Raw genomic sequence first — 12,115 nt, 5'->3', positions numbered from 1 at the left:
AGCACAACTAAAGCAAGAGAGCTGTATCAAGTTTAAGCTAGCAGTTAGCCATAGCTGAACCTACCCCACCCCTTCCTGTCCTCTGCAGTATCTGTGACTGAAAAATAGGCCAGTTAATTAGGTAAGTAGCCTAGCTATCATATCTGAGTAGCAGTAACTGACGCCTACTTTGACTGTAACTTTACTGGAATTCATGCAAAGTGGTGTCTTTATTAAACATTTAAATTCAGCCCTGTCGCTAGAAAAAGACATTGGCATTTTACGTTTCTGCAAACCACAGATGCCTTTCATGCGTGTCATATCAACATTTTTAAAACTGGTGTCATAACTCCATGCATGACATGTATATGAGGTGGTAGTTGTGGCGTGACAGCAAGGTGGCTGCCAAGCCCGAGACATCAGAACATATTTTTAGCCATTATGTGGCAACAAAACTGGATGATTCAGATAAAACCTCGAGACAATTTCCAGCAATGTTTGTGTGCAGGTAAGCAAAATATGATCTTTTCCCAACCCAACTGATTTTTGTGCCAATACCTAACCAGACCAGAGGCACAGCATTGTTTAGGCACTCTGATAGCTCAGTTGGTAGAGCACAGCCCCATGTGTAGAGGTTGAAGTCCTCAGCAGCAGCCTAGGTTCAACTCCAACCTGTGGTCATTTGCTGCATGCCAACCTATTTCCTGTCATCTCTCTGGGCTGCCCTATCTCAATAAAGGCTTTTAAAAAAAAAAAAGGATCTTTAAAAAAAAGCACAGTATTGTCACCACTGAGAACTGTAAAGTTGCAACATCAAGAAATGTTAAGTTTCAACATATCTGTGGTTTGCAGAAAAGTACATTGCAAACATTTGTTTAAAGTACATATTAAAAGCAAACTGCAGATAAATTCATTATGTATATTTTAATGTAATTATTAATAGTAGTAGGACATATTGACACAAAAAACAGAGATGATTAATGCTGCATTAACCTCATGTCATAGTGGGAAGAACAGGAAAACCTGACTCTTTCAATTCAGGAGGGTTCACCTATAATTCCAATATGGTTAAAGTAGCTTTGTAGCCCGAATTGGTTACTTGTATGTATTTGGAGTGGTTTGTTATTCACACTCATTTTTAATTTAAACACCTTTTAAATTAGATGAATCGACTGTATTAGTCTTAATAGTCTAATTAGTCTTAGGATATTGTATTTTAAGATAAGTCCGAAGCAAACCATAAAGAAAAGTCCGTCATGCCCTAGAAATATTACCATTGTATCAGTTGTGTAGGGGTTTAAAGATAACGCTGATACATTTTAGCATATTTAAATGAAAAAGTTGCACACATGGTACGTCTAAACACATTAATCCAAACACACGCATTTTTATTATACCATATATACCGTGGAAACATAAATGGAAACTCAAAGATGGCACGATCATTTATTCCCTTACAAACTGTACACTATTTAAAGACACAAGCATGTACAAAATGTTTCCACGGTATGTATGTGTCTGTGAGAAAAGAGCAACGGAGCGAGTGTCTGAAAAGACTCGGCACATCGAAAGACTTGGTGACATGTACAGTCCGCAGAAACACAATGGATCGCTGACAGACATTTTCCACAACAGAGCATCTGTGTCATGTGTGCAGTCATCACTAACCCGTGTTGAGAGGTATAATGAAGAAGAAATGCGACTTTTTTTCTCCACAAGCACACATTGCACTGCATTAAAAATGAATCTGAGCTGCACAGAAACAGAAGCAGACAAATCCGAGCAACCGGTGCCACCAAAGACTGTTTGACTGACAGGAGATCTCTGGGAAGTGTCGTGCAGAAACACCACAGCAAAGACGGAGATAAAAGAAAGATTTAAAGATGGTTGTTTGGACATTTGATCTGGTTAAATCGAGAGTGAAGTGAGGTCAACCCCAGCCAAAGCACACGCAGAGTGCATAATGAAGGGCTGAGGATCCTTCACACCCTAAGGATGTTTGGAGTTATGGCAAGTTGTTCAAAACACAGCAAGAAACCATAGCAACCGCAGGAAAATCCCAGGGATATCAACACACGAATGCGCACACACACATACACAGACGAACCATCAAAACACAGAGTCAAATCAAATCAAAACTCACCCTCTTAACACCCACCATTCTGAACAACAACAAGGCTGAGAAGCGTGAGTGTGTGTGTAGGAAAACACCCAGACGGGCCAAAAATAGCTCTGCACTCTCGTTCCCCTATCTCTCGCTTTCAATCCCTCACTCTTTCTCTTTTTTCTCTCTTTCTCTCTCGGTCTCTCGCTTTTGTCACTGCAGACCATCGGTAGGAAAAAAATAAGCTAATGTTCCCGTACGGAAAATATCACCCACTTAACAGCGCACTCGAATGTGAGAATATCAGAGTGAGTATGTGATTGAGTGTATGGGGAGAGTAATGACTACTTTGGCGTAACTGTTGCACAAGGGGGAAACATAAAGCTTCTCACAGGAGGAAAACATTAGTAGGTTCAAGTTTGTCTGACACATCGAGCCGAGAAGGGAAGTCAGACACTCCTTCAGAATATCGTTGAAAATTACAGAAGTAATAATGTTGTTTCTGTTTTTTCTCGTGTCAGAATGAAGTTAGATCAAGCTGGCATGCTAAATCTGTATGAGGCCAGATTCTCCTGCACCTTTTTCACATTTTTAGGATGCTGTCACACCCACAGATATTTTGTTTTGGTCCAAACCGTGGTGGCGACTTCTGTTTAGCTTCAGGATGCCCAATTACAAATGGAGCAGTGCTTGTGAACTAAAGTCACATGGACTCACAAGTAGCATGTTTACTTCATAGTTTTAGAAACCTGTCATCCTGCAAGGTTAGAGATTTTTAAACAAAAGTAATTGCAGTCTTGGTTAAATAAGCAAAGCATGTTGGCGTGGACTTGTTTCTTCGGCAGTGTCAACCTGAGCTAGTTTACCTCAACAGAGTGTTTGCTTGAAGGATAATTCTGATTTGTTACAAGTTGGCCCTTATTTTTCATAGTTTCGCCCATCATACCTTTAAGATTCAATGACATTTTTTTCGCTCGAGTAATTGCTGAGCTCTGGGAATGTGTCAAGATCCCTACAACAAAGTCTGATGGTGCAAAAATGTGCGATCAGATGACCAATCAGGTTGTAAACAAGCCAGCAGTTTAGACAGATTTTCTGGAACACTTTATTTGGAGGTACAACACAACTGTGGCAAGTATGGTGGATCAAAGTTGGAGAAGGAAATCAGTCTGTAAACTGTGATGGATGTTTGCAGAGGACAGTTTAGGGAGTAATTATACTTTTAATCTTTGTTTTCTCATCTTAATAAGTTTGGAGGTTTGCTTACAATCTGTGTGATGATCTGACTGCTTGTGTTTCTTGTCCTGGCCGAGTTCTTTCCCACAATGTAGCAGCATTCCCAGATTTTAGCAATGAATTTAAAACAATTCAGTTTATTCCAGCAGAATCCCTCTGAGTAACTGTAACAGGTTGTTAACGAGAGAAAAACGGTCAGTGATTTGAGTCCCCAGTCAGTCAAATAAGAAGAGATAATAGTGAATGGAAAAAAAATGTGTTTGCAGCCTTGATTCAATTTATTTCAATGGAATAGCTGCGATTAATGGAGTCTAACTCGCTGGCTAACTGACCGTTAGCTCTGAGACCTGTATTTTCCCTATTCAATAACCTTGTATCAGATGAAATTGCGCACCATGGGAAACAAAATCCAAGAGAATGTAAACAAAATATTAGAGAAATAATAGAGAGCAGCTGCAGGAGCTTCACAGGGATGAATGACAGCAAAAATCATGTCAATAAAACCTTAATAATTAATAATTGGAAGTATCCTTGTATGATGATGCTTCAGCTGTTAATTTTCTGTCATAATTTTAATATTTATTTTAGAAGATCATGCCGTTTGGATTAGATCATGCATCTTTATTAATCCCAAGTGCATGGGGAAACTCATTTGCCACCAAATCAATCCGTACAGACAAAAACAATGAAGTCATTGCATTCAGAGTACACAACAAATACAAAATATTACCATTAAAAACCATGGGTGCTATGGATTCAGACCTCATCTAAAAGTGTGCATAGAAAATATGACTGCAGCTGGAACAAAACACCTTCTGAGTCATCTGATGGAACAATGAGGCATCACTAGTCACTCACCTAATGAGCTTCTGAGTCCATAAAAAACACTGTGTGATGTGTGTTGGCCTTCAAATGACAGAACTGTTTTGTTCTCTTTTCTACAGCGACCTCAAGTCAGGGGTAAGACCAATCACTGAGCCAGTATATCTGATCATCTTATGGATCCTGTTTAATCATCTGCAGAGATGCAGCAATGCTAATGTAATTATCAGTGTATACACTGGAACGTTGTTTGTTGGTGGTTCTGCTTTGGGCCCTTCACTGCACGCTGCTCACTCGACACGTGACAAAGACGTTGGCTGTCAGACGTCTGCAGCTTTGAAGCAACAAAACCAAAATCGTGTGTTTTGGGTTGTTTCCTGTTATTAGACAAGATTGACAGACCACAGCAGGGTTTTCTTAGAAGAGCTTGACATTTTTCTGCCATCTTGGTGTAATTGTTTGGTGACACTTGAGTTTGAATGTTGTTGTTGTCACAGGGCCAAAAGAAAAGGAAAGTTAAAGGAAATTCTTGTGGCCTTAGATACCCTGTCAGAAGGCACCTCTGTGCTCTCTAGCACTCAGTACCACAGCTGGATGGCAGTATTTTTCCAGGCTCAGTTATGCTGATATTAACATGAAGACTAAGTACATTTAAAAAATAAATGGGATGTTTCATTTTTTTCACACACTGTCTGTCTGGCTAAGATAAGATACAGTAAGGTAAACTTTCGGTCCCTGCAGGGAAATTTATCTTGGCTGTTGCAGTGAGTGGATGAAAACAGCAACAAACATCAGGACAGGATGGAAAAATCACAGTTATCATCCCACACTATAACACTTTATACACTCTCATGATAAGGCACATCAGATGTGCATTGCTGCTATCTGTCTCTGCCGCCGATGATTGATGTACATGAAGCTTCTCAGTCGGGAACTTGTGTTTTCTCTGGTGTTCTCAGTGAAAGGCTACACCTCTCCTCTCCACTGTGGGAACTTAAGACACAGACCGAGCGAGAGGGACAGAGAGACAGATGGGTTTTCCTCGCAGGATATCCTGTTCTAAGTAGAGCCGCTGGGCCCACTCTGACCTCCTCACCCCTCTTGACCCCCTGACCCGCTCATAGTTTAGGCTCAACATCTCCAACGTTTCCTAATCGCCCAAATCCCTTCGTATTCTCTCAACTTTGCTTTCTCTCCTTCCTAAGTCCTCAGTCACACTCACAGGTGTCACTTTAATTTGCCCTCCTCCCTTTTCCTCTTTGTTCCTTTTCTTGTTCCCACTCAACCTACTGCCAGCCTTCTTCTTCCTCCTCAGATCCTCTATATTTGTTGCTCTGTCTTAAAGCATTTGCCGCATTGCAACAGCCCCAAAAGTCCATTACCCTTACTTAAAGTACAAACATAGCCAGAAACTCAATATGCCGTCCACTGAATTTAAGGACCAGTCATAAAGTCCAGTTCTTCTAAAAAAGACACCTTAACTTTTCAAATATCTTGATTACAAATTAATCATTTACTTTTCAAGTAAAAGTGTTAAATGTTTGATGGTTCAACGCCTTTCCTTGTCTTAATGTAAAATGCAATATGTAAACATTGGCCACCTATTAAATCCATAAACAAAACAAACAGGGGGTAGCATATCACCAGAGTAACCGCTATATGTAGCTAATTTCAGTAGATATCTCTGCAATGCAATACAGAGACTTCTTAACATCATAACTGTTATTTTTCACACAGTGTTGATAATTTTCATGTCATTTTCTGAATTTTTTCGACTAGAATTCGTTCATAATGCACCTTTAACATTATAGCAAATTCAATTTCTTTGGCTTTTGGGCTTTTAGTTGGAGTTTAGTTTTAGTTACATAGCAACATTTTGAATCTGGTTAGTCAGTGACACCGCACCCTATTTTTTCACACCTACATCTGCTGTTCTTGTCACCAAAGACGTTTTAAGAGCAGAGACAAACCACTTTAAGCATATGGAAAAGAAATGTCAGTAATGCCAGAGATGGTGGTTGTATGACACATTTCCACCCCTTTTCACCAAAAGCCATTCTTCTGCTTTAAAACGGCTGAATCGGAGACATATCAGCCAATCCTGTTGTTGCACTGATGTGTTTCAACCGATTCTGTGCGTCTGCGGACGGACTTCTAATAGGCCTGGGACTGGAGGATATAACGCTAGTGCACACGATTACCAAGTAAAGTGAGGTTATTCAAACATTAGACATTAAATTTGCATTACTCCAAGTTCTCTGGTGGGATGAGCTGAGGGTGTCACATTATGGCACTCTGGACTGAGCCATAAAAGAAATTCAAGTGTGAAACTGTATCAAGTCATTTAACTTTTTAAGGGTTTTTTAATCAGATTTGACTGGTGATTCTATAAATGCAGTTTTAATGTCCAGGCGACTATCAAAAGTGAAGTTATGGCTCTCTCCATATTCATTTAGATAGGGGCCACTGACTCCTCTTCCACTGTACTAAGGCTGTTCAGTGTAGAAACCACACATGTGAAACAGACCGGAGACGATATGTGTTTAGAAAACTGCTGTATATGCTCTTTGTTACTCTCTTTGCAACCCTGTTCCTCCCTGTTCTCTCTGACAGGCTTCTTTCCTAAATCCCTTTTATTTTAAACAATGATCCATCCACCATAAATCCACTTGTTTTTCTGGACATGGTGCACTTCGTGTGCGTCATGTCCTGAAAACGAATACGCTCCTAATACTATCTTGGACAAGAGAAATAAATCTGTCAATGAGCCTGAAATTACTTGTTGGCAACATTGTTTCCTGAATGAAGTGCCATTTTCTCTTCTTGTACTTCTGGTGTGTTCTGCCATATTTTTCCCTGTTTCAGGATACCGAGCATAAGTGATGATGTCACTGCTTTGGCCGTACAAACTTGAAAACCAAACACAAGGAAATCTTGATTTGACTACAAACAGGAGTAAGGCTCTCATTTAGGCTAAAAACAACAGCATTAGATGGAGGCTCCTGCCCTCAGACGGCCTACTCTTTGTCACCCCCCACTTTCTCTTAATGTCAGCCTCCCCCCCTTTCTCTCCCAGCCCTCCCACTCTGCAGTATAACTGGAATCCATTAACTGATGAATGGTTGTTTGTGTTTTTTTAAGCTCAACAGCGCCACCCCCGACCTGCGTGGCCAAAGAGGGCGATAACAAAACATTTGCTGTGATTAGAGGAATAATTAGCCAATCATCCTGTGACCTGCGAGCCAACCCTGAGGTCAAAGATGCACAGAGTGGGCTGCTTCCCAGGTGCTTTCCCATGAAAACCATCAGGAAGCAAAGATATAGTGGAGTCATTGTCTGCAGACAGGTGACACACACACACACACACACACACACACACACACACACAGAACACATGCATGTCTTTGTCTGCATCCAAACTTCGAACTGGTGTGTAAGTGATGAGGATCCCAGCGGACCGAGAGCAGAGTTTGCCCAGAGAGGCTGCATTGGAAATCAACACTTCCTGCTTCCTGTGACCAGAGGAAGTGCTACCGTCGCTGTCCCCTTATCGCTGGATACACAGGCTTTGCAGTCCGGAGAGAGGAAGGCAGAGGAAGAGGAGAAGGAGACGGGGGTGGACAGCAGGCTAGACAAAGGGAGAGGCTGTGTCCACCAGTTATTCTGTTTTTCTTTGTTTTTTGTTTTTTTTTGTTTCTGGCAGAAAATGCTAAGAAAGCAGTAAATGATGACAGTAGGAAGACGATGATGAGGAGGAGAACATGTGTAAAATGTCTCCAGCGGGCTTTTACTGCATTTGCAATGATATAAAAGATTTAGTTAATGATATTTTTATGTGAGCTGAGCTGTTTGGCTGCCGCTGTCTCTCCTCTGGGAGAATACAATAGCATTTGGCTGGTTTATATTAGCCACTGAACTGCAAGAGACAGCATTTGACATGCATTTGTAGAAACCAATGGCCTCTTGCAACATATACATTGCAGCAGTCAATGTAAAACCACTAATAACTTCTTTCTCCAGCTGTGTCACATCATTAACACTTAGCTGCAGGTCAGTAGGATTGTTTAAATTACACAAAAATAGCTAAATGATGCAACGTGCATTTTTGATGTCCAAAACCCTTTATAAAGTAAAAATAATAAGAATACCTCTAAAAAAACACTTGTATTGAATCTATTGATGTATGTTTATGAAATTATATAAAAATATATTGAGGGTATTATAAAAAGTTACAGAATTATAAGACTTTATAGTCACAAAATGTCATACCGGGTGAATGCCCGGACTTTGTGGAGAAGTGCAAAAAGCGACAAAAAGTGTTAAAAATAAAACTTACCATCTCTGCTACATGCATTATTATATACATGTTGCCAATGGTATATTTAAATATTATAGAAAATAAGACATTTAGTTGATTGTTATGCTTTGGAGCATTTTTTCCCCAAAACTAACATTCAGCCAATGTCATCCGGGATAACAAGCAATCTGAAGCAATTTTATGGGGCATTTTATTTTGACATGTTATCAGACAGGATGTTACTCAATCAGCAGGATCCAGAAAGATCCCCGAACAATGATGAAAGTTAACAAGTCTCTCTTAAAATGCATTTAATCTAACTGTTTCGGTCACTGGTACACTATGTAGTAAAATCCTGTGTCATGCAGGATAAACCTAAAAACACAAATATAATGTTGGTTTCTGCAAATGTGTTTATTTGATATGAATTTACATCCTTGCTGCACTTTGTAGTTTTGAGGAGGAATTTTAATAAGAAGAGATAAATTAACAAACTCACTTCGTTTTCATGACTGAATAAACTGAATGGACAAACTGACCTTAAAGGACAACACAATTTCATACTGTGTTACTTTGTTTATATGTGGCGGACCCTGCCACCTTTCTAGCTTCAAACAGTGTTCTGGGACCTTATTTTCCTCTGAGAACAGCTTGTTTATTAACTTATGGAAAAGATAAATATTTCTGAGCTTTTATTATTACTTCATTAATATTGTAAATATTAAAATTCTGAGTTTTAATTTCTTCTCCAAAACTACATACTGCCCCTTTAAAAGTAAAGATAGCAGATTGTTATAGGTAGCATAAACAACTATAGGCAGCTATCTGTTTCGCAAATTGCATTATGTTGCAGGCGATTAAGAACTAAAGAAACTATAGTGGACGTGGACATGGAAAAGAGTAGCGTCCCCACACTCCTTGTGGAGTTTTTCATGTTGTTAGGAGCAACTGCATGCAGCATGCTGGCAGATAAAGTTCAGGCAAGGAGAGAGGAGCAAAGAGTCAGAGAGTGACACAGATTGTCAGGACAAGAAAATGAAAGGATGTGTCTGTCAGAAGAAGAAGAATGCATCACGTTGGATGCATTTTGCAGGTTGCAACCAAAATGTACCCGCGTGCACCTTATTGTGAAGGAGCAGTGGAGAGACAACGAGAAAGACAGAGGGAGAGAGAGGGGGGGAGATGTTTGGGATCAGGGTGGGGAAGCTTTCAGCACTTGGGATTGTCCCAGATGGACACAAGCCGCTCCCTCCCTTTATAAACAGCCTCTGGCTTCCACCTCCTCTCTCCTCTCCTCTCTGTCAATCTCTTCTTCTTTCCTTTGACGCAACTCCACCTCCCACTTTGCAGGGACCCTCAGCAGCAAGTATGAACAAATTGACACTTTTTGTTTGTTCCTCTTCTGACAATTTCATCTGTCCCCCCTTGCACCAGCCCCCCCTACAATCCTTGCCATTTCCAAAGTCAACATACCACTAAATGCCGGGCTGACTCACTTCCACTGTGGGTGGTTCTGTTTCCAATTTTCTCACCACCTCGGCCACCCCACCACCTCCGAAGAAAAGAGAAAACTTTTGTCCAGAAAACAAAAAAAAAAAAAAAGTTGCCAACCAGCCATGCAAAAGACAGGGACATTTTTCCCCCCGAGTTGCTTAGTTTTAAAGGGACAAAAGCGTGCACGAAGGTGCCGAGAAGGGGACATGGGGCAAAACCAAGCATGCTTCTCCCACTTCTTTTGTGGCTCTGAAATGGTTATCGCTGTTTTCCTTCCTTTCTTTCTCTTTGGGAGAGCGTGGGAGCGCCCTCAGAGTGCTGCATAGAAACCACGGGGCTCATAACAACAGGAGGAAGCCGGTAACTTGAGTAACTTGGGCCGGGCAGAAGAGGGGGAATGGGGAGCGAAGGAAAGGAGAAAGACAGCAAGGGGCAGAGAAGCGTTTCACATCTTCACATTGCTCAAAGAAACAAGAAATTTCAGCTCACACAAATAAAGAAAAACCCAGATTTACAAATGACCTGTTGCATTCCAGACAAGTGTTTCCCACACGCACACACACACACACACACACACACACAAAGTGGCATTTTCACACACACTCATCTCCACACTCCTTTTGAAATTAGACAACTTTCCCGAGCAAACCGCTGCCTTACCAGTCTGTGGTGTGAACATTCAGCATGAGGAGCGCGTTAGAAAGTCCCGTCAGTCATGTTCACGTACAGTTCAGTCCAGAGAGATCTCGAGAGTGGTGAGGACACCCAAACTACACACACACACATACACACACACACACACTCACTCACAGGCAGAGTATCAGTTCCCTCTGTCCAAGTGTTGAGAAAGTGAGGGGCCGCAACAAAAGGCAACAGAGGGAGGGAGGGAGAGATCGAGGTAGAGAGAGAGTACGAGAGAGAGAGAGAGAGAGAGAGATTAACCCCTCTGAACTGACTGGCGGACTCTCTCTCTCCCTCCCTCACACACATACACACACACACACACACTCACACACAGTTGGTCTGCCATATCACTGACTTCTTGTGTTTTCTCTCAAGTGCCAAGAAGAGGAAGGGAGAGCAGAGGGAGACCATGCAGTGTGTGTGTGTGTGTGTGTGTGTGTGTGTGTGTGTGTGTGTGTGTTCATGGTCATGGGTGTGTGTGTGTGTGTGTGTGTGTGTGTGTGTATTTTAAGGTAGGAGGGACCGGCTGGCTTAAGTCCAGAGTCAGCCAGCCTGGTAGAAAAAGACAATAGCAGGAAACACTATATCAGGAGGAGGCAAAATACCAGCACAAAAATAATTAACAGACAGTGAAAAACAATGACATCCACCGTGGAAAACACAGCCTGCAGCCCGCCAAGAACAATGATAGTGGAAACAACGAGCAGAAAGGGCTTTTTTGTTGTTGTTGTTGTTGTCAGCACAGGATATAAAAACCCCAAATCCAGAAAGATCGACTGGGTGTCTGGCGATGAATGTCGGAAATGTCAGTGTTATTTTTGTGCTTTGAGCTTCTTTGCACTCGTCACCGTTCCAAAGTTTTTAGAAATGACTCTCACACGCTCGCTCCATCACAAGCATGTAGACGCACATTCCCATTGAAATCAGTCAGCCATGACTCCCACACAAATCTCACCCACACCACCACACACACACACACACACAGACACACACACACACACACACACACACACACACACACACACACACACACACACACACACACACACACACACACACACATTCCCCCGGCTGTAATCATATCTAGTGATAAGGGCAGCTTCCCCCAGCGGTCGCTGGCTCTCCGACTCCGACCACATTGACTTACAATGGCCCTGTATTCCGAGCCTGCTCTGATTACACACACAAGGAGCTGCATTACACCCTGCTAATTCAATTTCCTCCCCCCGGGGTCAATCTTTGTGTGTCTGTGAGTGTGTGTGAGTGCATAAGGGGGAACTGATTAAGCAGTTGTTGAAGGGAACAAGCTGCTTGCACAAAAACGAGCTTTAATAATCTGTGAGGGGGGGTTGATGGAGTTGTTGATCAATACCTTATTTATTAGTCCAGTTCCTGAGATCTTTAGCTGTTCTGTGTTGGGAGTAAATCTTCACCTACTGGAGCCAAAACATGAGTCATATAAGACAAAAGCACCAGTTTGCATCAAATCGTGCCAAATC

General features: G+C 41.6%; 1 protein-coding gene across 1 annotated transcript in view; it reads right to left on the bottom strand.

Moving 5' to 3' along the window:
- hdac7a (histone deacetylase 7a) overlaps nt 1-10,681 on the bottom strand; it is a 62,964-nt gene extending 52,283 nt beyond the window's left edge. Inside the window, exon 1 of the mRNA XM_073469911.1 lies at nt 10,593-10,681. Coding sequence (XP_073326012.1) covers nt 10,593-10,611 — 19 coding nt within the window. The 5' untranslated portion in view covers nt 10,612-10,681. The remainder of the gene's footprint in view (nt 1-10,592) is intronic.
- Nucleotides 10,682-12,115: the final 1,434 nt, after the last annotated feature.

This window comes from Pagrus major, chromosome 7 (genome assembly GCF_040436345.1).
Source record: "Pagrus major chromosome 7, Pma_NU_1.0".
Taxonomy (NCBI): Eukaryota; Metazoa; Chordata; class Actinopteri; order Spariformes; family Sparidae; genus Pagrus; species Pagrus major.
This window is presented reverse-complemented; position numbering and strand designations above follow the sequence as displayed.